This window comes from Mustela putorius, unplaced genomic scaffold (assembly GCF_011764305.1).
Source record: "Mustela putorius furo isolate JIRA1106 unplaced genomic scaffold, ASM1176430v1.1 tig00003845_pilon_pilon_pilon, whole genome shotgun sequence".
In the NCBI taxonomy this organism is placed as follows: domain Eukaryota; kingdom Metazoa; phylum Chordata; class Mammalia; order Carnivora; family Mustelidae; genus Mustela; species Mustela putorius.
Window position 1 is genome coordinate 92,195,236 of NW_025421998.1, and position 27,769 is coordinate 92,223,004.

Consider the following 27,769-nt stretch of genomic DNA (forward strand, 5'->3'; position numbering starts at 1 on the left):
AATGTTGTTTCGTCTTATGGTGTCACTTATCTCTCGAATTCTCCCCTCTTGGTCCAGTAGCTGTTTGTCCCTCTTTTGCTCAGCTTCTTTATTCTCTGTCATTTGGTCTTCTATATCACTAATTCTTTCTTCTGCCTCATTTATCCTAGCAGTAAGAGCCTCCATATTTTATTGCACCTCATTAATAACTTTCTTGTTTCAACTTGGTTAGATTTTAGTTCTTTTATTCCTCCAGAAAGGGCTTTTAACTCTCCAGAGAGGGTTTCTCTAATATCTTCCATGCCTTTTTCAAGCCCTGCTAGAACCTTGAGAATCATCATTCTGAACTCCATATCTGACATATTACCAATGTCTGTATTGATTAGGTCCCTAGCCTTTGGTACTGCCTCTTGTTATTATTTTTGTGGTGAGTTTTTCTGCCTCGTCATTTTGTCCAGATAAGAATATATGACGGTGCAAATAAAATACTGAAAGGATGGCAAAGACCCCAGGAAAATGCGCTTTAACCAAATCAGAAGAGACCCCAAATCGTGGGAGGGAGAAAGGGGATAAAAAGAAGTTCAGGGGGAGAAAAAAAAATTTTAAAAAGGAAACAGATAAAAAAATATAAAAAAGAAAAAAATATATACATATTAGATAAATTAGTTTAAAAACGTTAAAAAAGAAAAGGGTATAAGTTTTAAAAAATTAAGCAGAAGAAAAAAAATTAAAATAATTAAATTAACCACAAGACTAAAGAATCATGGGGAGAAAGCCAGGAGTTCTGTGCTTTGTTTTCTCCTCCATTGGAATTCTGCTGCTCTCCTTGGTAGGTGAACTTTATCTTGGGTGGATTTCTTGTTGATCTTCTGGGGGAGGGACCTGTTGTAGTGATTCTCAAGTGTCTTTGCGCCAGGCGGAATTGCACCGCCCTTACCAGGGGCCTGGCTAATTAATCTGCTTGTGTTCGCTTTCGGGAGCTTTTGTTCCCTGAACACTTTCTGTAGAGTTCAGGAGGACGGGAATGAAAATGGCTGCTTCCCATTCTCTGGCCTAGAGGGGCCGAGAGCTCGGGTCCCCACTCCTCAGTGCACCCTCAGAGAAAAGAGCCCAATCACTCCCGTCTCCCTGGCTTCTAGCCGCACTCTGAGCTCACCCAGCCTGCGACTGGTTCAAGGTAACCCCGAGCTGAGAGCTTACTTCTCGGCTCTGTTTCTGTAGCCGGCTTCCCCACTCTAATACTTGCGACCCCTGCGACACTCAGACACCCCCAATCTTTCTGTGACCCTGCGGGACCTAGGGCCACGCTCGCCCCACGTGGGCTTCACCTCTGTTTAGCCTCTGGAGCGATGTCCCTCAGTGGAGCAGACTTTTGAAAGTCTGGATTTTGTGCTCCATTGCTCTGCCGTTTGTTGGGAGCCAGCCCCTCCCCCTGTGGTCTATCTTCCCCTCGCTTTGGATTCACTTCTCCGCCAGTCCTACCTTTCAGAAAGTGGTCAATTTTCTGTTTCTAGAATTGCTGTTCTTCTTCTCTTTGATCTCCCGTTGAATTTGTAGGTGTTTGCAATGGTTTGATAAGCTATCTAGCTGATCTCCTGCTACCTGATGTAGTCTCAGCCTGCTACTTCTCCGTCATCTTGACTCCTCCCTGTGCCGTTCTCTTCTGTGAGCAGGGTGGTTGGTACAAGTGGGAGGGCATGCCATTTCCAATGTGGAGAAGAATGCATTTTCAGGAAGTTTCAGAGAACTGAGCAAGTTAAACTCCATTGGGGGTTTCCAGATACGGGGACAGATACGGTGCAGTGAGGGGAGCCTGGGTCTATAAGTGATGTTAGCAATGAATTGAGTGGTTTGTTAGAGGGCTGGGAGGCCAGTTTATGGGCTTCTTGTGGTCTCAAGTATGTGTAGCCATTGCTTGTGCTGGAGAGGAGATGTGTGAAGTGGAACAGCCTCCACTTGCGGAGAAGGAAGGAGAACCGTGGAGCTTAGGACATGTCCTTTCTCTTGCAGCAATTGCATGGGGGAGAAGGATTGAGACAGTCCTGGTAGTTGAAATGCAGTAATAGAAATTATTAAAAATAACACCCTGTATCGAATGGGGTTTTTTTGTTTTTGTTTTTGTTTTTTTCTCCCCTCTATCCTGTCCTGTTTTTATTGCCTATGCCTTGTTTCCTCTTATGTTACTGTTCAGGTAATGTGACAGTGCATGTTCACCATCAGTTGCTACATTTTTTCTTGGGAAAAGAGCAGTATAACTATTTGGTACTTAATTTTACCTGGAGCATACTAAATTGGTTTGGGTACATAAATCTTATTACAGAACTAAGTCCAACTTTGGACACTTCTCCATAGGCTCCAAATTGTTCTTGTTGGTTACTGTAGAAAGGAAGCAGGATACAGTTTGTAGAAGCTTGTGTTCTTTTCCTCATTGGCAATTTTAAGGCTCCAAATGTTTAGGCTAAATATTCTACTTTCCTGGATAGCCTGAATTTTCAGCTCAGTTTTTAGGTGATTTCTAGGTTGTGTACCCTTTTTCTGAAGCCGTATACACCATACATAGCTCAGTGTAACAAAAGCTGTTCGCACTTGTTCTCAGCCTTCTAGGGCATAGGGTAACCTGTGGTGGGTGGAAGATTTTTTTTTTTACTGATTTTTCTCACTGTTGCCCAGCCATCTTGAAACCTCATGCTATTCTGGAATTGGATTTAAATTCAGTAATCTCAATGAAAGTGCTTAGCGTAGTATCTGGTGCCTAGCAGTGGCTCAGCTAAGACTGTTTGAATCTGAATGACCTATGGTATAGGAAGACATGTGTTCTGCCAAGCATTTATTAGCATTTCTGAAATCATATTATGACTTTAAAATTCACTTACTTTACCATATAGACTTTGAATACCACATTTAATGCTTAATTCTATGTGATTTTAAACTCTTAGAGCCCTAATAGCTTCATATTTATTTAAAAAGAGAGGGTAAAAGGTATATTTGATGGTATAAAGTAATTCTGAGCAGTCTTCTAAATAAAGCAGTTCAAATGGAGTTATTACTGTTTTAAATCAGAAACAAAGTATATTTATAAAACGTCGATTTTCTTGTTTTTCGGCTTTTAAAATTGATTTTTGTCCTGATAATGTTTTAAAGAATGGCAATATTTTTAAATTTGATTTTATTTCTAGTATAATTAACAGACAGTGTTATGTTAGTTTCAGATGCACAAAATGTGATTCAACAATTCTGTACTTTACTAGGTGCTCATTTTGATAAGTATGCTCTTAATCCCCTTCACCTGTTTCACCCATCTTCCCTCCACCCCCACCTCTGCTCTGGTAATCATTAGTTTGTTCCTTTATGCTTAAGAATCTCTTGGTTTGCCTCTTTTTTCCTTTGTTCATTTCTTTTGTTTCTTAAATTGCACATATAGTGAAATCATACAGTATTTGTCTTTCTCTAACTGACTTTATGTCCTCTAGATCCATCCATGTTGTCCCAAATGGCAAGATTTCATTCTTTTTTTATGGCTAAGTAATATTCCTCTGTGTGTGTGTGTGTGTGTGTGTGTGTGTGTGTGTACATACACCACATCATCTTTATTCATTCATCTACTGATGGACACTTGGGTTTCTTCCATAATTTGGTCATTGTAAATAATATTGCAATAAGAAAATAGCAATATTTGGAATAACTGATAATTTCCAATGAGTGACTTCTTCAAAGTAAATACTACTCAATTGAGTGGAAAGGAAATATGCTTTTACACTTGAAATAATTCTGGGTTGTTTAAAAAGTGTCCTCAAATATGAGACTGACACAAGTGGATGTGAGAAAACATTTATGCGATCTTCCTGGGAGGTTTAAGAATTCTCTGGTTATTTATATTAGATGATCATCTACAGTTGGTGAGGGGTTAGTGCTTCCTTGGGAACTTCCTTGGCTGGTTTTCCTCTGTATGTTTTGGCCTTACGTTAGGTCTGGTCCATAAAGATCAACATGGTAGGACTTCGAGTAAAACAGGTTGGATAAATAGTTGTTAACACCCCCACAAAGTAAATTCTACTTAATGAAGCACAAGTACCAGTGTACTTAGCTTTTATAGGGCAACTACATTACTATATATAGAGTGATACTACACATTCAGCAAAAACATCATGACCTTTTCAAACAAACTGAGGTTAGGGGGTTCTTAAATACAGTACAGGGGAAAATTCTTAAGTAATAGCTTTCTCTTTTGCAGTTATCAGTTGTAATCGCTTGCCATGACATGCCCTTTCAGTTCCTTGCCCTCTTTGAGTTGAATAAATTCTCTTCAACTTCCTTAAATCCATTAGGAACAATCGAGAATCAGCAGTTTTAGAGTATTTGGAAGGAAGGCCCTGTATCCTAACGGGTGATTAAAGAAATCTGTTTATTCTTTATCTGTGCTGTTAAGTCAGCTCTTGGCGCTCTTTTCACTGACTTAAATTTGTCCTCTTTTCCATCGGTAGGTTAAGGAAATCAACGGAAGTGGAGGATAAGGTTGTCACTGGGCTGGGACAAATAAGGAATCTTGATGACCAGGAGATGTTTTCTTCTCAGTTATAGGACTGGAGTCTTAGCATTCAGTATCATGTTTCCCCTGTCTTCCATAGGTGATCAATGAACATTGCTTATTAGTTAGGTTTCTTATTACCTGGAGGCATCTGCTGGGGGAGGGGGTGTCCTATACTAGGAACATCTTGTTTTTCTTTCTCTCCTTCTCTCTTTTCTTCCTTTCTAGATTATTTATTTATTTTAGAGAGAGAGAGAGCAGTGAGTGGGGAAAAGGAAAGAATATTCAAGTGGACTCCAATGAGCATGGGGCTCAGTCTAACAACCCATGAAATCTTGACCTGAGCCTAAATCAAGAGTCGGATGTCCGACTGATTGAACCACTAAGGTGCCCCTTGTTTGTTTTCCAGCTAGTGTTATAGTGCAATCAGGCAGCATTGGCTTGAAACACTGATTATCAGGTTAAACAGGTACTAATGAGTCAGTAAGTCATTTTCTTTTGAGTCATAGTAAACCAGTACCCTAGGGGAATAGATTTAAAGGGGGTTGTTTTAGGTGTAGCAAAACTCAAGGTTTTCTTTTTTAATTTGGAAAATAAGCTTTGTGTTTTTATCAGAGGCATTTATCATGTAAACTGTGGAACATCAACAACTGCATTGGTCCAGGGAATTTATCAAGTTAAGACTGTGATTCTACTGCAGGCAGTCTCCTTGCTAAGGCTGCTGGAAAAGAGACCAGTCCAAAACAGGCCTAGTGGGGAGGACACTATAATACGATCCTTTGCCAGTCCATCTTGAGTTCCTTTAGGTGAAATTTTAATATTTGTGAATAGTCTTTTGGGCAACTCTCCAGCGTCTGGTTCCAGTTCATACCATTTGCATATCACTGGACTTGAGCATAATTGGGAAGCTAGAGAGTGGAGAATAGAAAAAAGGAGGTGCGGCAAAAAGAGCAAGCCAAGGCAGAAGTGTTTTCAAGATGGCCAGGAGATGAGGAGAAGTAAATTGAGGCCAGAAAACTCTACTCTGCTGGCCTCTCTGATGAAGGAAGGGACTGTAATATGCCTGACAGTAAATGCTTTGGCAGAAAGCCATTGATAGGTAGAGGAAAGGCTATTTAACCCTGGCTCTTGGGGAGGAAATTAAGAACGAGCTACTCAGGAATGAGTGTGTCAAGTACAGCTTGTCCAAACCTTTTTCCCCCACCATTGGACTAGGAAGCAGAACCTAATTTGGAGTAGGGACTAGTAAATCCCCAACATGGGTCTAGGAAGCGTAACCTATTTGGGAGTAAAAACCCGAATGGTATTGAACATTTGGTGATCCAGACCTAAGAAAATAAAACCCTTGAATAGGTGATATGTACTTAACAACAACTCAAAAGGTACAGAGGGAATATGATGTGAAGTAAATCTCCCTCCTGTTCCCAACTCCCAGCTAACCAGTTCTGTCCTCAGAGATAATAATCACTGTTGGAGTTTATTTTCCTAGAGATAGATTTATGTAAGGATTTACATATTTCAAAGATTTTGTTCAATATAAAAGAATATATAAATACAGATAAATGGAAGGAAATAAAAATCACCTAATCTGTAATCCCATTGCCAGCCATTAACCACTATTAATGGTTGGATGTATATCCTTTCAGGGTTTTTAAAAATGATTGTATGCTGGGGTGCCTGGGTGGCTCAGTGGGTTAAAGCCTCTGCCTTCGGCTTGGGTCATGATCTCAGGGTCCTGGGATCAAGTCCTGCATCGGGCTCTCTGCTCAGCGGGGAGCCTGCTTCCCTTCCTCTCCCTCTGCCTGTCTCTCTGCCTACTTGTGATCTCTGTCTTTCAAATAAATAAAATCTTAAAAAAAAAAAATGATTGTATGCTTACAGATGTGCTCTCTAGAACTTAAAAAAATTATTTTTAAACATCCCAGTAATACATGGATACATTCCTGTTATTTAAAATGAATTCAAAGTGTTACAGCTCTTTTACAGTTTGTCTAGGAGGTTTCCAGTTCCTGAACCAAAGGGGAAAAAAATCCAAATAATACATATTAAGACAAAATCTTCCTTTACCACTGCCTCCAATTGTATCCCCTTCCCTATTGGTAATAACCATGTGATCTGCTTGTTAGAATTCATTGAGCATTTTATATACATCTATAGGCACATATTGCTATGTTGTGTTTCTCATAAATGAGATCCTTCTGTTTGTATGAGAATTAAAAAAGCAAGATCTTACTATTTTAATATCATCTCCACAATTACCAGTTAAGTTGAACCCTGTCAAATGCTTATTGAATATTACCTTTTCTGTGTCTAGGCTAACTGTACATAGCATTTGGTAATCTGCTTTTGTTGCCTTCTGTATTATTGAATATTCCTCTTCCGCCTTATTTTTAAATGGCTATTAACGTTGAATGCATGTGTCATAGTATATGTAATTTATACCTTCATTATTGTTATGATGCTATAATTGATAGGATGCTTGGTAAAGATCTTAGACCTGTAAGATCCTTTTTTGAAAGAATTATTATTGAGAGTAATACTGTTACTATTAAGTGAAGCTTTAGCCATTTTGTTTACTATCATTGATTCACATTTACTTAATTAGCCATTTCATTGCATATACTAGATTATGGACTCATAACTGTTAATAGCAGCTACACTTTCCAGTGGTAACTGCTGATCACCTTGACTAGACTTAAATGTTCCTGAATCTCTTTAGTTTTGCATTAAGTTATTTGTACTTCTGCGTATGTGTGATTGTGCCCATTCCAAGAGAACCTGTTTGCATTTTAGTTTTCCCTAGGTAAGTCTTACAGGCAGCTAGTTATGCCTAGAAAAAAAAATATGTTAGGAGAGCAGAAAAAGATCATTTTGATTTTAAGTAGAAAGCATCAAGGAGAAAAGGTTTAAAACTTACTAGTTAGGAAAGGTGGGAGAATTCAAAGAGGAGTAAGAAATTATTCACAGTAAGGGGAAGGCAGAGGAAAGATAAGCGTAAGTGTGTTTAGGAGGAGAATGGACGGAGAGATTGAATGGATCAAAGTGTTCAAGTTGGAAAATTGTAAGAAAAAGTTGGAAAGGTAGTTTAAATCAATATGTAGAAGGCATTTAATTAATGCCATATTAAGTGTTTTGGATTTATTTTCTAGTTGAGATGCTTCTGAAGCATTTTGAGCAGGGGAATGATAGGAACTGGTATTTTATGATTATATTATGCAGGATAAGTTAGGATAAATGAAGGAAGAGAGGCTGATTAAGGCATTCATTGCATTTAAGTGAAAAACAATGGCTGACATAGCAATGACAGATGGAATGGAAAGGAAGTTTTAGATGTGAATGTTTACGTGAACAAAGGTTTGTGGGGAGAGAGTTGAAGTAGAAATCATTTTGAGGGGTTCTAAAAATCAGAACTATGGAAGATAATTTAAGTACATACAATTAATTCATTTTAATTGTACAGTTTTATGGATTTTGACAAATGACAGTCGTATAACCACGACTAGAAACATGTAGTACGATTTCATCTTCCCATAAAGTTCCCTTTTGCCTCTCTACAAATAGTTCTCTCCCTTTACCCCTGGTCCCTGGCAATCTTAGATCTCCTTTGTGTCTGTATAGGTTTTTGTTTTCGTTTTGCTGTTTCCAGAGTTTTCTAAAAATGTGAATCTTAAAGTCATTTGTGCCTGGCCCCTTACACTTAGCATGAATCCAGCCTTGTGTTGCATGTTACCAGCAGTTCCTTCCCTTGTATTGCTGCGTAGTAATCCTTTTAAATGGATGTGGCACAGTTTATCTGTTCACTGGATGATGGATATTGGGTTGTTTCTAGTTCTTGGGTGCTATGAATAAAGGTGCTCTGAACATAAGCATACAGGTCTTTGTGTGAACATATGTTGTCATTTTTCTTGACTAAATAATAAGAGTGGAATTGTTAGGTCATATGGGAAGTGTATGTTTAACTTTTAAGAAACTGCCAAACTGTTTTCCAGAATGGCTATTTCCATTTTGCACCAGCCATGTAGGAGAGCTTATTAGCTCCACATCCTTGTTAACATTTGGTATCATCAGTCTTTTTAAATTTTAGCTAATAGTGGAGTAGTAAGGCAGAAAAATAGGATGAATAAAGTCGGAATGTCAAGTGGGAGAAGCTAATTTGGAGGTGACTTATAGTGGGGACACCAGTTTCAGTTTTTGGTATTGAGTTCAGGTGTCTCCAAGTGGGAAAATGACCCCAGAGGTGCTATAACTTCTCTTATAGAACTTAAAAAAAAAAAAAAAAAAGATTGATTTAGAGAGAACAAGTACGAGTAGGGGTGAGGAACACAGGGAGAATCTCAAGCAGACTCCCCATTGACTGCAGAGCTCCCTGCTTGGGGAGCTCAATCCCACCACCCTGAGATCATGACTTGAGTCAACATCAAGAGTCTGACACTCAGCCGACAGAACCACCCAAATACCCTTCTTTTGTAGAACTTTTAATAGAATGACACTTTGAAGTCAGATAGTCATGAGCTTGAAGATTGGCTCAGTTACTGTCCCTATGGTCTTAGGTTATTTGCCCTTTCCACGCTTTAGCTTTTCCCATTTGCCAAATATGAAATAATAGGTAGTTACACTTAGAATAGGTGCTAATGCGGGGCACGTAGGTGGCTCAGTTGGTTAAGCATTTGCCTTCAGCTCAGATCATGATCACAGAGTCCTGGGATCAAGCCCCGGTTGGGCTCCTGGCTCAGCAGGGAGCCTCCTTCTCCCCTCTCCCTGCATTCTTTCTTTCTCTTTCTCTCTCTCTCTCCCTCTCTCAAATAAATAAATAAATAAAATCTTAAAAAAAAATAGGTGCTAATGCAAAGTTAGCACTTGATGAGTAGTAGCTGGCAGCATCATCATCATCGTCATCACTGGTACTTAAGTATACTTTTAATCCCCCTGTAACTTAGGACTTTCTTGCAAATCTCTTGAATCTTTTCCCTGCCTTACTGATTTCCTTCCTGTCTGTGTTCATTCCCCACCACAACAGTGGGATTCATTTTGTCAAGCACAGACCTTGTCAGGTTACTTCGCTGTTCTAATCCTTTCAGTGGCTTCCTCAAGTGATTACTTCCGTTCATCTTTATCTGGGCATCAGCATCTCAGGAAAGCCTTGGTTAAGTCCTCTGTTAAAAAGATCTAGTACTAGCTATATTTTCCTTTCTACAATTTATCATTACTGTAATTATTTGTTTAATCTTTTTCCTGTCTGCAATAATATAAAATCCATGAAGAGTGGCACTTGGTAGGCACTTAGTTAATTTGTTGATTAGGTTGTCTTATTTTAAGTTTCTTCAGGATGGGAATTTCATACTTAAATTTCAATTCTTTTTTCTATCGATATATTATATTTTATTTTTATTTTTCAAATTTGAATTCTCATTAGTTAACATACAGAGTAATATTGATTTCAGCAGTAGAATGTAGTAATTCATCATTTACATACAATACCCAGTGCTCATCACCAGTTCCCTCCTTAATGCCCATCACCCTTTAGCCCACTTCCTACCCACCTCCCTCCATCAACCTGCAGTTTCTCTGTCATTAAGAGTCTCTTACAGTTTGCTTCCCTACATCTTTTTATCTTAAATTTAAATACTTTCTGATATTTAATATATTACTTTTTTTCTTTTAATTTTAGTTATTTAAGTAATCTCTACACTCAGCATGATGCTCAAACTCGTGGCCCCAAGATCAAGAGCCATATACTCTTCTGGCTAAGCTAGCCAGGCACCCCAACATACGACTTTCTGTAGCATAAGTTCTTAACAAATATTGTTGGATCTAAGTAGTGGTTCAAAATAAGCTTACATAGAATTAATCAGGTCAAATAAGGTAAAAGGTTTTAAAAATTATTTTAGTATATTTCCATTATGACATTAGTACTTCATAAGAAGTTTGGAAAATAAAGAAGCAAAAGAAGAACATGTGAGAGTATGGCAGAATTCTTGGCAGATTCTTTCAGATTGCTTTCCAGAAGAGTTTCTGGTATAATGTTAGTAGCAGTACTTGAGCAGCCCTATTTCTTCTCCAATTTACCAGAATTTAAAAAGTTTATAATTTGTTAGATGATACAAATATCTTTAATTCCATTTATTTGATCTATTAATTACTCTGCACTGAGTTGTAATGTTGCCTTTCTCATGTTAAATTCTTACATACTAGGGTAAGTTTCTGAACATTGTTGTGCATCTATGTTTATTCTTATATTCTTGGTATAATGATTTTAACTCCCATAATTTATTTTTAATTTAATTTTTAAATTTTAATTCCAGTATAGTTAACTATATAGTGTTACATTAGTTTCAGGTATACAATATAATGATTCAATAATTCTGTTTACTGTTCAGTGCTCATCAAGATAAGTGTACTCTTAACCCCCTTCACCTATTTCACACCCCTCCCAACTCTCCTCTGGTAACCATCTGTTTGTTTTCTATAGTTAAAAGTCTATTTTTTGGTTTGTCTCTCTCTCTCTTTTTTTTTTTTTACCCCTTTGTTCATTTCTGTTGTTTCTTAAATTCACATACATGTGAAATCTTATGGTTTTCGTCTTTCTCTGACTTATTTCACTTAACATTTTGCTCTCTAGATCCATCCATGTTGTTACAAATGGCAAGACTTCATGCTTTTTTATGGGTGAATAATATCCCTCTGTGTGTGTGTGTGTGTGTGTGTGTGTACACACACGTACGTATACACTACATCTTTATCCATTCATCTACTGATGGACTCTTGGGCTGCTTCCATAATTTGGCTATTATAAATAATACTGCATCAAACATAGGGGTGCATATATCTTTTTGAATTACAGTTTTCATGTTCTTCGGGTAAATACCCAGTAGTGGAATTACTGCATCAAATGGTAATCCTATTATTAATATTTTGAGGAACTTCCATACTGTTTTCCAGAGCGGCTGTAGCAGTTTACATTCCCACCAACAGCGCACAAGGGTTCCTTTTTCTCCACACCCTTGTCAACACTTGTTGTTTCTCATGTTTTTTATTTTAGCCATTTTGACGGGTGTGAGATATACGTCATTGTGGTTTTGATTTGCATTTCCCTGAAGATACATGATGTTGAGCATCTTTTCACATGTCTGTTGGCCATCCCTATGTCTTCATTGGAGAAATGTCTGTTCATGTCTTATCCCTTTTTTTTTTTTCTTATGCCCATTTTTAAATTGGATTATTTGTTTTTTTGGTGTCAGGGTTTATGAGTTCTTCATACATTTTGGATAGTAACCCCTTATTGGGTATGTCATTGCAAATATCTTCTCCCACTCAGTAGGTTTTCTTTTGGTTTTGTTGGTTGTTTCCTTGGCCTTGCAGAAGCTTTCCATTTGGTTGTAATCCCGATAGTTTGTTTTTGCTTTTGTTTTTCTTGCGTCAGGGGATACATCTAGAAAAATGCTGCAGTGGCTGATGTCAGAGAGAATATTGCCTGTGCTCTCTTCTAAGATGTTTATGGTTTTACATCTCAACACTGTCTAATCCATTTTGAGTGTTTGTGTGTGGTATAAGAAATTGGTCCAGTTTCATTCTTTTGCATATTGCTGTCGAGTTTTCCCAGCACTGTTTGTTGAAGAGATTGTTTCCCACTGTATATTCTTGCCTTCTTTGTTGACGATTGACCTTATAACAATGGGGTTTTTTCCTGAGATTTCTATCCTGTTCCATTGATCTATATGTATGTTTTTGTGCCAATACCATACTGTCTTGATCACTAGCAGTACACAGCTTTGTAATATAACTTGAGATCTGGGACTGTGATACTACCAGCTTTGTTTTTCTTTTTCAAGTTTGCTTTGGGGTCTTTTTGGGCTTCTGTACAAATTTTAGAATTATTTTTTCTAGTTCTGTGAAAAATGCTGTTGGTGTTTTGGTAGGGTTTACATTAAATCTGTAGATTGTTTTGGGTAGTATAGATCTTCTAACAGTATTTGTTCTTCCAGTCCATTGTTTATCTTTCCATTTGCATCATCTTCAATTTCTTTCATCAGTGTTTCATAGTTTTCAGAGTATAGGCCTTTCACTTCCTTGGTTAAGTTTATTCCCTGGTATTTTATTATTATTGGTGCAATTGCAAATGAGACTGTTCTCTTAATTTCTCTTCATACTGCTTCATTTTTAGTGTATAGAAATGCAATGAATTGGGGTGCCTGGGTGGCTTACTTGGTTTAGTGTCCAACTCTTGGTTTCAGCTCCAGTGGATTTCATGGGTCACAAAATCAAGCCCCCTGTCAGACTCTTTGCTCAGTGGGGAGTCTGCTTGAAGATTCTCTCCCTCTGCCCCTCCCCCCATTTGTGCCCTTTTCCTCACTCTCTCTCTATCACAAATAAATGAATAAATCTTTTTTAAAAAAGAAACAAAAAAAGGAAATGCAGTAGATTTCTGTAAATTGATTTTATTTCCTGAGATCTGACTGAATTTGTTTATCAGTTCTAATAGTTTTTTGGTAGTCTTCAGGGTTTTCTTTTCTTTTCTTTTTTTTTTTTTTTAAGATTTTATTTATTTATTTGACAGAGAAGCAGGCTCCCCTCTGAGCAGAGAGCCTGATGCAGGGCCTGACCCCAGGACCCTGAGATTATGACCCTAGCCGAAGGCAGAGGCTTAACCTACTGAGCCACCTAGGTGCCCCTTCTTCAGAGCTTTCTATATATAGTATCATGTCATCTACAATAGTGAAAATTTTACATCTTCCTTACCAGTTTGGATGCCTTTTATTCCTTTTTCTTGTCTTAACTGCTGTGGCTAGGACTTCCAGTACTATGTTGAATAAAAGTGGTGAGTGTGAATTTCCTTGTCTTGTTGCTGATTATAGGGGAAAAGCTCTCCGTTCTTCCTGTTGAGGATGATGTTAGCTGTGGGTTTATCACATGTGGCTTTTTTCATGTTGCTAACTCCCATAACTTTAAATATATTTACTATGTGGCAGAGCTAGTATTCTTCATTTGTTTTTGTATTTTTTCATGTGCTAAGATATTTTTGTATTAGTTTTTATGCATCTTTGGGTTTTTGTATTCTTTTTAGAGCTCACTCTCTGTTTTTTGGGTGAAACAGTCTCTCATGTACTTAATTGCTTGTATGTGACTTTTCTCAACAGAATAACTCCTGTCCTAGAAATACCTCTTTCTGTCCCCTGACTTCTGATTTTGGGTTTTGTTGGAAGGTTTCTTGTTTTGTTTTGTTTTGTTTTATTTCTGATTCTAACGGTAGTTCTATAACCTAGTTGTAAGGGTTCCAGTTTGCAGACCTGACAAATGGGAAATATAAGAAAAATTTATTATGTGTGTTGCGTATAGGCACACACATGCTGTGTATATGTGTGTATATGTATATATATTACATATGTGTCTATATGTTTAAGGTTGCCAACTAGTATTTCTTAAGAAGGATTATTGTTGTGAGCTTATGTCTTTAATGACCTTGCTTAGCAAAATGAAACCAGGGTTGTCACCCTGTGTCTGTCTTCAGAATTGTTCTTGAAATGTACCTGACTTGTAAAATCAAAAACATGGGAACCCACTACTTTATCTCACACCATAATGACTTTCTTGGTGGTAATGATCTAGTGTTGTTTTGTCCCCCAGAAAGAATATGATGAAGTCATAGCTTATGGGGGTTAGGTTTTTTAACATCTGTATGTAACACAAATGTAACATGTAGTCTGAAATATTTTTACAAATTATTGAGAAAGGGATGGTTACCATGTTGGTGACATCTCTCAGCAGGTCCAGCATAACCATTTTTTCCATCAAACACTGAAGCAGATTATTTCTTTTCATGGAAAGAAGATAGAGCAGTTCTTTTTCTTTTTAAAAAAGATTTATTTATTTATTTATTTATTTGGCAGAGTGATAGAGAGCACAAGTAGGCAGAGTGGCAGGCAGAGAGAGGGGGAGAAAAACGTTCTCTTCTGAGCAGGGAGCCCAGTGTGGGGCTTGATCCCAGGACCGTGGGATCATGACCTGAGCTGAAGGCAGCCGCTTAACCAACTGAGCCACCCACATGCCCAGAGCAGTTTTTTATTTAAGGGCCGTGTTGCACACAACTTAACCCATCTTTCACCATTAGAAGAAAGACACACTGAGAATTGAAACTGAGTAAGAGATTCACATCTTTCATCCCATGCTTTCTGGTGGACTTACTCTGGTTCCGTGGTGATATGTTGGTAGACAGAATCCTTACAGCTTACTACTGTTTTCTCTCTTTCTGAACATCTTCTTCCCTGTGGCCCACTACTGTGCTAATTTAAAAAAAAAAAAAAAAAGTCAGGGGTCAAGGGGTGTTAGGGAGGAGATGCTTAGAGAGTATAGTTAAATTCAAGTGAGTATATTTGAATATCTACATTAAGTCTTAAAGATAGAACTAAGCACTTGTTTTAGTAGTGCCACAATAATAGTCCTGCTCACTTAAACTACTTATAACAAGCTTATATATAACTTTTAGCCTACGTGTAACATTCATACCTAAGATAAAATGAGTTCTTTGTAAATATTGTAAAGAATTCTAAACTATGACATGAATAGGGGTGCCTGGGTGGCTCAGTTCGTTAAGTGTCTGCCTTCAGCTTAGTTCGTGATCCCAGGGTCCTGGGATCAAGTCCTATGTGGGGCTCCCTACTCAGCGGGAGTCTGCTTCTCCCTCTCCCTTTGCTGCTCACCCTGCTTGTGCTCTCCTGCCTGCAATCTCTCAAATAAAATCTTTAAAAAAAAGTGGGACATGAATAATGGGATGTACCGTAACAGGCTCTTTTTGTTTTGTTGTTGTTTTACTTTATTTTATATATTTATTTATTTAAAGGTTTGCTTATTCATTTGAGAGAGAGAGAAAGAAAGAGTGGGGTGACCAGCGCAGAGGGAGAGAATCCTCACACTCCCTACCGACCATGCAGCCTGTCACAGGGCTCAATTCCATGATCTGTGAGATCACGACCTGACCCAAAAGCAAGAGTCAAACACTTTAAACAACTGAGCCACCCATTCGCCCTTATTTATTTATTTTTTAAGTAGGCTCCATGCCCAGCATGGAACCCAGTGGAGAGTTTGAACTCACAATGGTAAGATCAACACCTGAGCCAAGATCAGGAGTTGGACATGTAACCAACCGAGCCACCTAGACACCCTAAATTGTTGTTTTTTTTTTTTAAAAAGAAAAATTTCTTTTAGTTTTCATTTATTTATTTAAGTACTCTACACTCAGTATGGATCTGGAACCCATGACCGTGAGATTAAGTCACACATTCTACTGACTAAGCCAGCCGAGCGCCCCTAAAATACTTTTATTTAAAGAGATTATAGGGGCACCTGGGTGGCTCAGTGGGTTAAGCCACTGCCTTCGGCTCAGGTCATGATCTCAGGGTCCTGGGATCGAGTCCCGCATTGGGCTCTCTGCTCAGCAGGGAGCCTGCTTCCCTCTCTCTCTCTCTCTCTCTCTGGCTGCCTCTCCATCTACTTGTGATTTCTCTCTGTCAAATTAATAAATAAAATCTTTAAAAAAAAATAAAAAAATAAAAAAAAAATAAAGAGATTATAGACACAGACCTGTACCCCTGGGGATAAAAATATATGTTTATAAAAAATAAAAAATTAAAAAAAAATAAAGAGATTATAGACTCACGTGAAGTTGCACATATGATACAGAGAGGTCCAGGTCCCCTTGTACCAATCACCCAGTTTCTCCCAATATCTTACATAGCTGTTGTAACCAAGAATAGGAAATTGACATTGGTACAATACAGTTAACTAGATTTCAGATCTTATTCACGTATACCATGTACTCATGTTTCATGAGTATATATATACTCGTGTATATACATGTACTCATGTTTCATTTTCTTTTATGTTTAATGTGTATAATTCTGGGAGTTTAAAAAAATTTATGAGTAGTTTGTACAGAAGAGTTACAAAGATAATACAGAGACTTCCCATATATTTCTTACCCACTCTCTCCCATGATATCTTAGGTTTGTATAGTAGATTTGTTACAGCTAACAAAACAACATTGCCATATTACAATTAATTAAACTCCATGTTTTATTTAGATTTTACTGGTTTAGCCCTAATGTTCTTTTTAGGTACTGAATCTCTTTCAGAATACTGTATCACATTCAGTTTTTATGTCTCCTTGAATTCACCTAGACTGTGACAGTTAATCAGCTTTCTCCTTGTTTTTAATTATCCTTATAAGCTTTGAGGAATACTGGTCAGTTATTTGTGCAATGTCCCTCAGTTTAGTTTGCCTGTTTTTTTTTTTTTTTTAAAGATTTTATTTATTTGTTTGACAAACAGAGATCACAAGTAGGCAGAAAGGCAGAGAGGAGGAAGCAGGCTCCCCACTGAGCAGAGAGCCCGGTGTGGGGCTCGATCCCAGGACCCTGAGATCATGACCTGAGCCAAAGGCAGAGGCTTTAACCCACTGAGCCACCCAGGCACCCCTGCCTGTTGTTTTTTTTTTTATGGTTAATTTGTATGATATTTTCTCATGGTTACCTGGGCATGTAGGCTTTTGTGAGAAGACCACAAAGGTGCCATTTTTATCGCAACATACCAAGGGTACAGCGCTATCAACATGACTTACATGATGTTGTTGCACTTGATTACCTTGCCAAGGTCATGTTGGCCAGGTTTTTCATTATAAAGTTACTTTTTCCCTTCCCTTTCATACTCTACTCTTTGAGAGCAAGTCCCTAAGCACAATTTAACATTCAGAGTGTGTGGGGGGGTTAAATTCAACCTCTTGGAGAGGGGGATTATCTATAGAAATTATTTGGAATTCTTCCGACAGTTATTTTTTTAAATTTATGGAAACAGCATGAATACTGATATCAGTCTGACATATCTGTTTTTTGCAGGGTGGGAAACCCCGTAAACATCGGAAGGATCGGCTTCAAGATTTAATTGATATAGGCTTTGGCTATGATGAGACAGATCCATTTATTGATAACTCAGAGGCTGTGAGTAATGTATCTTTAATATAGCAGCAATTCTTTGTTTGGGGTAGAAGTCAAGGATAAAGTTACTAAAATAGTTCAGTATTTGTTTTTACTAACCAGTCCTTTGTTGATGTACATCTGAATTGTTTTCACTTTTATGTGCTTACAAACAGTTGAGCATCTGTGTATGTTTATCTTTGTGTACTTGAGTAAATATGTAAGATTAATTATAGAGTGCAAATATACGTATAGGATAAATTTCTAGCAGTGAGATTTATTGATCGAGGGTATTTACATCTTGAATTTTTATTGATATTCCCAAACTTGGGCAGGTGTATTTTCTTTCTTTTGCGGGGGGCAGGTGTATTTTCAAATGGCTTTTAGATAAGAACCACATGAACTTGAAGATTGGAGCTACTAGGTTGAAGTTAATCTGGCAGACATTTTTAAAATGTACTTCAATTTTGTTGCTGCTGCCAGCCCTTTCTGCACTGGTGCTGATTGAATGCCAGCCTTTATTGCTGTCTGTTTTGATCAAGCCCTACAGCTTTTCCCCTGGAGTCCTCTTTCTCTTACAAAATGAAGAGGAATTTAGGAAAGCATTTAAGGACTGTAGCAGTCCATTGATCACATAGCAAGTGAAAGTAGACGTACTGTGTTTGGGAGTAGATAAGGTATATGTTCTTACATTCTTCTCAATGCACTAGAATAATCTAAATCCTGGACTTATGGTATCCTCTGCATTGTACAGTGATTTCTTAGAATATACAGAAAGTGACACCAGGGTAAGCATTATAGTACTATCCACAAATTAGTATTTCTTTTTCCTGTGACTACACTGCTTGGTTATACAGATGAATACAAGGCATTCAGTAGTAGGAAAGTGATAGGTAGAACTTCCAGCAGGAGACATCATGGGTACCCTATCATATTCATGAGTTACTTTAGTGTCCTGACATAAACTGGTTTACCATACCAGACAGCCTGGTCTATAGGAGTAAAATACTGACAATGCTCTTTGGGGTTGAGAAGTCTTGTTACCAGAAAAGTTGACAAACCTTTTTGTAGGTTGAAGGATGGAATGTTTTTAAGAGTTTTGACCTTGATATGAAACACAAGTCAAAATTCCTAGATTCTAGACCTGACTAGGTTTCTAAAGATTTCTAAGCAGATCTTTTAACATTACCCAATTTTCTCTGCTATGGTCGGAATATTTGAATAAAGTGTTTTTTCAGACTGATTTTTGCAACCCATAATTGGATTATGTATCAATTTATAGAGAGTGTGGCCAGTATTTTTAATGAAAATGAAGTAGACTAGAATAGGAGCTATCATAGCAAATCATAGTAGATTATGTGAGGTTTTTAATGTGTGTGCGTGTGCATGCACTGGGTTTTGATGTGTATTTTCCTCTTGGGTGGTGGTGAAGAGAATTTGAAAGCTACTGCTTTAATAAATAAGGACAAAGTTTGTAGGTATAAGTTGTTTAAAAATTTTAGAATTAATTGTTGACATTTAGAGGACGAGATAGTTTCCTGTTTTGTAAGAGGAAATTGAATTAGAATACAGCCTGTTTATTGACTTGCCAAATAATTTTGTATTGTTATCTTTAACAGATTATTGGGTTCTTTTTATGAGATAATTCAGACAGACAATTATAATCCAACCAAATGATTTTTTTGTTCTTTTCATTGATTGTATTACCAGTAAGCTTTCACTGTTTGTCATTATTTGATAGAGAGTTAAATAATCTGGTTCTAATTAATTGTCAGAATCATGCACTACTTACTGCTATAAATACCTGAAAATAAATTTTTTTGAAGATTATTTTTAGTCTTACAGATATTGCCAGATTCTCTAAAGACTGAAAGAAAATGTTTTTCTTTATTATTTAATAAATTATAATACCAGGCATGAATAACACTTTTATTTAGGTTGTTTCTTTTAAATTTCACTAGAACTTTCTGAAGTAAGTAATGTTGTCACTGTTACTCAACCCCAAAGTATTAATGTTAAATGATTTCCTCTGGGTCACAATTGCCGTTCATTGCCAAAGGATCTAAATCCAGGCCTTCTGATTTTCAAGTTCAGTATTCCATTGCCTCTTAACGCATTCTACTTAAAGGGCTAAATTAAATATGCATAAAGAGCTTGTTCTCCTGAAGAGTGTTCCGATAGGGGAAGCTTAGTAAAACACTGCAGCATACAGATATGGACAACACCATGTTGCCCTTTAATGTAGTGATGAATGTGTTTCCTGTCAGAAAAGCTGCTTGATATAGTGGATAGTTTGAAATACAGCCAGAGTCTCTACTATAAGCTTTAAAAAATTATTCTGGCAAGGTTCTTAACCTCTAAATTTGGTTTTCACTTATAAAATGGGAATAATACTTGTCTTTTTTTGCCTCAAAGGTATTAGGAGGACCAAGTGAAATAATTTATATGAAGAAGCATTATAAATTATAAAGCAGTGTAAACGAAAAGTACAGATGTGTTTGTCGCAATTACACATTTCCAGAAAATAATTACTACAGAGTCATTTCACTTTTCATTCTCTACTCTTCACATCCCTTTTTTGCTTACAGATAGTACTGGACTCTTTCTGAAGGTTTTACCCATAGATCTTTATAGTAGCCCATCAAATGAAGCAATAAGAAAGCAATTCATTCCTTTTTTCCCCCCTGCTTCATTTCTCTTTGATTCAATGTGAGTAACTGGAAATTCTTTCTTTTTCTATTCACTATTTAATTGAAAAGGATACAAGTTAAAAGCAAAATTTTTGTACTTAGCCTTAGGATTCTTAGAGTAACTAGTACATGCTGTATATTCCTTGTCCATGGCAAAGGATTCTCCTTAAAAATCTGACTTTCTTAAAAATACTAAATATGAAGAGCCTGTAAGTAGAGTTTTGGGGTAGCAGGTATGTAGCTCTGTTAGATAAGTAGTTCCTTTTTTCTCAACCACCTAGGACCCCATTATTTGGTGAAGATTGACCTTCATTTAATGTTTGCTTTTGTCCATTTTCATCAGGTGAGAAGTGATAAACTTTAAAATCCAAGCTTAGAGGACATCAGCTTAAGTGATATTTTAGGTCAGACCTTCAGTCTAGTTTAGGTAATTTTCATCTCTTGCTCAAGCCAAGTACCTGGCTCTTTATACTGTATGCTTAATGAACTGGGCAGTTAGTTTTCTCCTTTTTTAAACACATACTCTGCTGTTTTTGTTTTTAAAATTTCTACCTAATAGCTTAGAGCTAAGACACAAGAAGTAACTTTGTTATTCTTTATAATCTTCTTATGAATAAAATTATATACTGATATGTTGGGAAATGAAATTTATTCTTTGCCTGAATGTTTAATCATCTGTTTTAACTTGATTTAATTTCTCATCACAATCATTTGTTCTTGGGGTGCCTCGCTGGCTCGGCTGGTAGATAGAGCATGTGACCCTTAATCTCTGGGTTGTGAGTTTGAGCCCCATTTTGGGTGTAGAGCTCACTTAAAAAATGCATAAGTAGGGTGCCTGGGTGGCTCAGTGGGTAAAGCCTTTGCCTTCGGCTCAGGTCATGATCTCAGGGTTCTGGGATCAAGTCCTGCGTTGGGCTCTCTGCTCAACAGGGAGCCTGCTCTCTGCTCTCTCTCTCTGCCTGCCTCTCTGCCGACTTGTGATCTCTGTCAAATAAATAAATAAAATCTTTTAAATATATATATAAATAAAGATTTATAAAACAAAAAAAGAATAATTTATCATTAAGAATAGTAGTAGTGATCTTTAAATTTTTCTCAGCAGATGATAGAATTTGTGCTGTTATTCCAGAATTTCCATTATTTATAAATACTGAGTAATCCAGGCTCATTTTTATCTCAGATACTAACTTTTTCTCAATTTATTCCACCAACATCCTCATTGTATGCAGTTTTGTAGTTAGGATGTAAGGAAGGTCCTGACAAGTGATTGATTCTTTGATACATTTATAGAATTAATAATAGGATGTATCTGGGGCGCCTGGGTGGCTCAGTGGGTTAGGCCGCTGCCTTCAGCTCAGGTCATGATCTTGGGGTCCTGGGATCGAGTCCCGCATCGGGCTCTCTGCTCAGCGGGAAGCCTGCTTCCCCCTCTCTCTCTCTCTGCCTGCCTCTCCATCTACTTGTGATCTCTCTCTGTCAAATAAATAAATAAAATCTTAAAAAAAAAATAATAGGATGTATCTGAGACCTTTTTTTTTTAAAATACAGTATGACGAGTTAGTTCCTGCTTCTCTAACAACAAAATATGGAGGCTTTTACATCAACACTGGCACACTGCAGTTTCGCCAAGCTTCAGATACTGAAGAAGAAGATAATACAGACAACCAGAAGCACAAGCCACCCAAAGTAAGTTTATCCAGCATTGCAGTAGTAATGAGTGTTCAGTTAATAGGGTGTACTTTTTTATTTACTTGTGAATATAAGGAAAAATCAAATGCTAACCATTGTTTAATGAATCTGTAGTTATTTACATGCTTTAAGGTAAAATTATGTAGTTAAGGGGAAATTGATAATTACATCAAAGGAGAATTGTATTCTTTTAAAACTTCTCTCTCCATATGTGGTCTTATAATCTGCTGTTTGGGGGATAAGAGTAAGTTTCTAGGATAAGTTAAGACTTGGTATAGAAATGATGAAAAGCGAAAACAAAAAAAAAAAAGGAAGAAAAGAAATGGTGAAGAGCTATTACCTTTTCTAAGATGTCTTTTATAAAGCTAATTGTATGGAATGTATACCTTGTTACAGGAAATGAAGAGTGTCCTCAGTTAAGTGTTTTTTTGTTTGTTTGTTTATAAAGATTTTATTTATTTATTTGACAGAGATCACAAGTAGGCAGAGAGGCAGGCAGAGAGAGATGAGAAGCAGGCTCCCTGCCAAGCAGAGAGCCCGATGTGGGGCTCCATCCCGGGACCCTGGGATCATGATCTGAGCTGAAGGCAGAGGCTTTAACCCACTGAGCCACCCAGGCGCCTCTAGTTAAGTGTTTCTTGAAGTGTGATCAAAGGACTTACTTGTACCAGAATGACCAGAATGTTTGTTAAAAACCACACAGTGCTCGTATACCCCAAGAATCTGCATTTATTACAAGCACTTGTAATGTACACTGAACCTTGAGAGAAAACTACCCTGGATGCTATATTGATACCATCAAAAGAGTAAAGCATTGATACTCAGATAAGTGATACATTCTTCTATCATTTGCAGATTCCCAAAATAAAAGAAGATGACATTGAAATGAAGAAGCGGAAGCGGAAAGAGGAGGGGGAAAAGGAGAAGAAGCCAAGGAAAAAAGTACCCAAGCAATTGGGGTATGTAAAATTAAACATCATAGGGTCATAGATGACCAGCTGCCCTTTTAGAAAGATATATTTAGCATTAATTCATTCAGCTTTGCTGGGTCTAATTTAATACTCTATTTATACATGTCAATGATTGTTAACTTATATTTAATAATATTTATATGTATTTGATATAAGTATTAGTAAGTAGAAAGTTTTATCATCTTAGGTTTTGGGGGTGTTTTTGCACATGTATTCTTTACTAAATTTTACTAGTATTCTTTAAGGGGAAACACACAGACAAGTACATTGAAGAAATCTTATTTTTATAAGAGATTTAAGAAGCCTTTAAGATATTTCCAGGTATTTAAAAAAAAAAAAAGAAAGATATTTCCAGGTAATATCTTCAGTGATGCTTCTTATCTTTATTCTTGGACTCCAGGTAATATTCAGCTCCTACAGCTACCACAAATGCAGCAAATCCCCATTTGAATTCTTTTAATAATGCACCAACAAAGGAAACATTGTTTGCAAAAGCACCGGTGTATCTCCAAGCTTCATTGCGGCCCCATGGGTCCGTGCAGCCAGCTTCTCCTGGACAGTTTCTAATGGTCTTCCTTCTGTCCTCCATTGTTTATAATCTGGAAGTTCCAGTTTGCTATGGCCATGTTCCTGCCCATGTCTGTGGGCCATGTCTGACAGCAGTTGGACCTCTCACGACACTCAATATTCAATCTGTCATCTTCAATTTTAGTTAATTAATATTTATTGATTGATAAGTAGAAGGGCTTAGCATTTTAGAGATTCACAGTGCTTTAGATCAGAGTTACACATTCATTTATTAAGTATTTTGCTCATTACAACTTCTTACCAACAAGAATCAGTTTGAAAAGATGGTATAAGCCGTAAACAGTTGTTTTGAACTTTCTGTGCTAAAACTAAGCTTATTAGATGCCTGGGGATTGAGGATTGGCAGTAGTCTTTGTGTGAACAATTTATAGTTGTTTTACTATTTAAAAAGGCATTTGTTTAGCTCTTCATGCTTATAATTTGAGGTAATGATACTATCTCTAAAAATCAAGTAGAATTTCTTAAAAAGACTTAAGTCATAAGAATAAAATGTTTATACTATGCATTCATAAAATTACCATTTGCTCTTGCTTCTCTATGACTCTTTTTGGAGAACTAAGGGACAGAAACTACGAGAGGCTGGATTTTCTTCCCCTCCTTGCCAGGGGAGGTGCATCTGCATTTTGGCCTATCAGTATTCAAAAGATTGATGTAGGGAGGTATTTACCCTCCTGTAAAATGAGATTTTAGTGACTTTGGAGTCATTAAGTAATTAAGGAAAAACATACAGATTACTAGTGAATATATTAAAAGGTCGTTATTTACAAGTAAACTTCTTTGGGAACAAAGTCTATAATGCCTTTTATTGAATTTGTCATTTTCTCAAATTCATAACTTATACATGCAGCAAATCTTTATTAAGTACCTGTTGTATACCAGGTATTGTTCTATTTGTATTTGGAGTATGTAACGGTTAATGAAACATGGGCTTGCCTTGAAAGTACAAATCATCTTTTTGATTCTGTAGTGCATATAGAAGCATATAAGCCATAGAATGTAGGAAAGATTTCTAGAGAGAGTAGTAACTAAACTGAAACCATCTTTTCCCCATGGTTTCTCTAGGGAGAACATTGTCACAGGAAATTACACGTATATGATTGCCTCACATGGCTAATCCCGGAATGGAAAGTGAAAGTGATCAGAACGCAGCAGCAGATAGAATAGGGTCTAGAAAGATTTTGCATTTCTTTGGCAGCTTGTAGCACAAACTACCTGGAGTATCAGTTTGAAGTTGTACTTGTGTGAGCTTCTCTGGTTGTAAGGCAACTCTGTTTTCAGCGAAAGTGCATTTCTTTACTTGGTTTATTTCTTAGGCGACCACTTTATAGAAGTGCTTAAGAATGTGAACATTCCAAAAACAGTAGTAAGTTTAACTTCATATTCTCTAATAAACCTGAGCTACATTCTGATTTGTTTCTTTGGTTAACTTCAGTCCATTCATTTTCTTCACTCTGATGACCATTTACCTGTCGACCTTTCCTCAGTGCCCATCATCCAGATGATGAGAAAGACGCTTTGATAAAAGGATAATTTAATAAGAAATTTGCTCTCCCACATATCAAATGATTGTTTTAATGATCTATGCCTGCTTATTTATATGGGGCTTTCAACTTTAAAATTCTACATAGCTTAATGGATGACTTTTTTCTTCACAGAGTTGTGGCTCTAAATTCCCACAAGTCTGAAAAAAAGAAGAAACGTTATAAAGATTCTCTTTCTCTAGCTGCCATGATACGAAAATTTCAGAAAGAGAAGGATGCATTAAAGAAGGAGCCTAACCCCAAAGTCCCAGTGAACTTAACATCCTCCTCTCTGAATAAACCCCCCTCCACTGCTGTAGCATTGGGAAATGACGTCTCGGACTTAAATCTGAACAGTGCTGATCCGGACCTCCCTATTTTTGTTGGCACAAATGAACATGAACTGTTTCAGGAAGCTGAAAATGCCCTAGAGATGCTAGATGATTTCGACTTTGACAGATTACTGGATGCTGCTTCTGATGGTAGCCCCCTCTCCGAGTCAGGGGGAGAGAATGGAAACACCACCCAGCCAACCTATGCCTCTCAGGTTATGCCCAAGGTGGTGCCTACACTCCCAGAGGGTCTACCTGCTCTTCTTGAAAAACGCATTGACGACCTCCGTGTAGTAAGTGTAATAATGCCCTTGTTTCTTATTTGCCACGTAAACTTAACAATAAATGCTTTCTATAAGACAAAAGTAATAACCCACAATCCCAGCACCCATATAAACAACTTAGAATTTTCTGTATTTCCTTTTAGGCATTGGCTGTATGTATAGGTCTTAGATTTGAAGTAGGAATAGTTACAGCAACATATATGGGTGACTGTTTTATTATTTTATTTCATCTTAAAATTTTTAAAAAGATTTATTTTAGAAAGAGTGAGAGGATGCTTGCAGAATTGAGTGTGAGGGGGAAGGAGCAGAGGAAGAGGGAGAGAATCCTCAAATAGATTCCAACTGACTATCCTGGGGTCATGACCTGAACTAAAATCCAGACTCGGACACTTAGGGGCGCCTGGGTAGCTCAGTGGGTTGAGCCGCTGCCTTCGGCTCAGGTCATGATCTCGGTCCTGGGATCGAGTCTGGCATCGGGCTCTCTGCTCGGCGGGGAGCCTGCTTCCCTTCCTCTCTCTCTGCCTGCCTCTCTGCTTACTTGTGGTCTCTGTCTGTCAAATAAATAAATAAAATCTTTAAAAAAAAAAAAAGAGTCGGACACATAAAGGACTGAGCCACCTAGGTGCCCCTTATCTTATAAATATTTTTCAGCATGGCTTTCATAAATAACAATTTTTATTGTTAAAAAAAAGTCACATAAAGACAATAGAGGGAAGGGAGGAGCAAATAGTAACATTACAAAAGCATACCTGAACTTGGTCCAAACTATCAACATCTAGTTATTTTTTATTTTATTTTTTTTTATTTTTTTTTAAAGATTTTATTTATTGGGACGCCTGGGTGGCTTAGTTGGTTAAGCCGCTGCCTTCGGCTCAGGTCATGATCCCAGCGTCCTGGGATCGAGTCCCCCACATTGGGCTCCTTGCTCCGCAGGGAGCCTGCTTCTCCCTCTGACTCTGCCTTCCACTCTGTCTGCCTGTGCTCGCTCTCGCTCGCTCGCTCTCTCTGACAAATAAATAAAATCTTTAAAAAAAAAAAAGATTTTATTTATTTATTTGACAGAGAGAAATCACAAGCAGACGGAGAGGCAGGCAGAGAGAGAGGAAGGGAAGAGAGCAGAGAGCCTGACGCGGGACTCCATCCCAAGACCCTGAGATCATGACCCGAGCCAAAGGCAGCGGCTTAACCCACTGAGCCACCCAGGCGCCCAACACTAGTTATTTTTTAATTGGTTTTTTCAGCTAATCACATTTAGTAAGCGTGCATTGTGTTCCTATTAGGCCAAACTTGAGGGCTGAACCTTAGCATGTCACATTAGATACCTCTCTAGGTTGACTTGGATTCATAATGTTTCTTTAACTAGCTGCAGATCCAGATAAGTGTCATCACACTTCATTTAATCTCAGGGAGATAGTATTTTGACTTAAAATAACGTGCCAGTGGACGCCCTGGGTGGCTCAGTTGATTAAGTGGTTTGCCTTCAGCTCAGGTTCCTGGGATCAATCCCCACAGCAGGCTTCCTGCTCAGCAGGGAGTCTGCTTCTCCCTTTCCCTCTGTCCCTCCCCCTGCTTATGCTCGCTTGCTTGCTCTCAAATAAATAAAATATTAAAATAATATAACATGCCCAACCTAGCTTAAAAGGCCCTTCTTGAGTACTTTAACATCTTTTTTTGAACCCATGCCATATTTTAGTCCTCATTTTTTTTCTTGACTACAAAAGTAAATTGCACAGTATTAAATGTATTTTAAATGTACATAGGGAAAAATCCCCCATAATCTGACATTCCCCACTCCCAGCGGAAATAACCACTATTAAATTTTTTATTTTTTTGGATTTTAATCCATTCATTTGCAAATGTTATAGCATTATAAAAAATAATTAATGGGATGATAATGTATGGACTATATAGCTTGCTTCTTTCTCATGGGATTGTAGTACCCAACTTATGTCACATTTTAAAATTTACTAATCATCTTTATATTGTATTTATTTTTCATAACTTTTCCTGAAATTTAAATACCTGATTATGGGAATATTAGATTTATCTAATTTTTCTAGTAACTGGCCTACAGATTTTATTTAGTAATTCTATTATTTTTTTCCAAATTTTTTATTCTTTAGCATTTCTTCTGAAGTTGTGACTTAATTTTGGCTCATCTGTATTTTTACTTATTTTAATGTATTTCATGTTGGGTCCATGGTCAAAGGAGCGAGACTGATACAAAGC

At 37.4% G+C, this 27,769-nt stretch overlaps 1 protein-coding gene, 1 non-coding gene and 1 pseudogene across 5 annotated transcripts in view; 2 read left to right on the plus strand and 1 right to left on the minus strand.

Moving 5' to 3' along the window:
• The window catches only part of UBN2 (ubinuclein 2), an 85,971-nt gene that overhangs the window by 16,293 nt on the left and 41,909 nt on the right, over positions 1-27,769 (plus strand). For all 4 annotated transcript variants that reach the window (XM_045063034.1, XM_045063031.1, XM_045063033.1 and 1 more), the window contains exons 3-6: positions 17,389-17,490; positions 21,705-21,842; positions 22,701-22,804; positions 25,060-25,549. In XM_045063034.1, the coding sequence (XP_044918969.1) occupies positions 17,389-17,490; positions 21,705-21,842; positions 22,701-22,804; positions 25,060-25,549 (834 nt within the window). The remainder of the gene's footprint in view (positions 1-17,388; positions 17,491-21,704; positions 21,843-22,700; positions 22,805-25,059; positions 25,550-27,769) is intronic.
• Positions 6,469-6,523, plus strand: LOC123387112. The gene has a single exon (XR_006601470.1). It is a non-coding gene; the product is annotated as a U7 small nuclear RNA (small nuclear RNA).
• Positions 23,179-23,467, minus strand: LOC123387051 (annotated as a pseudogene).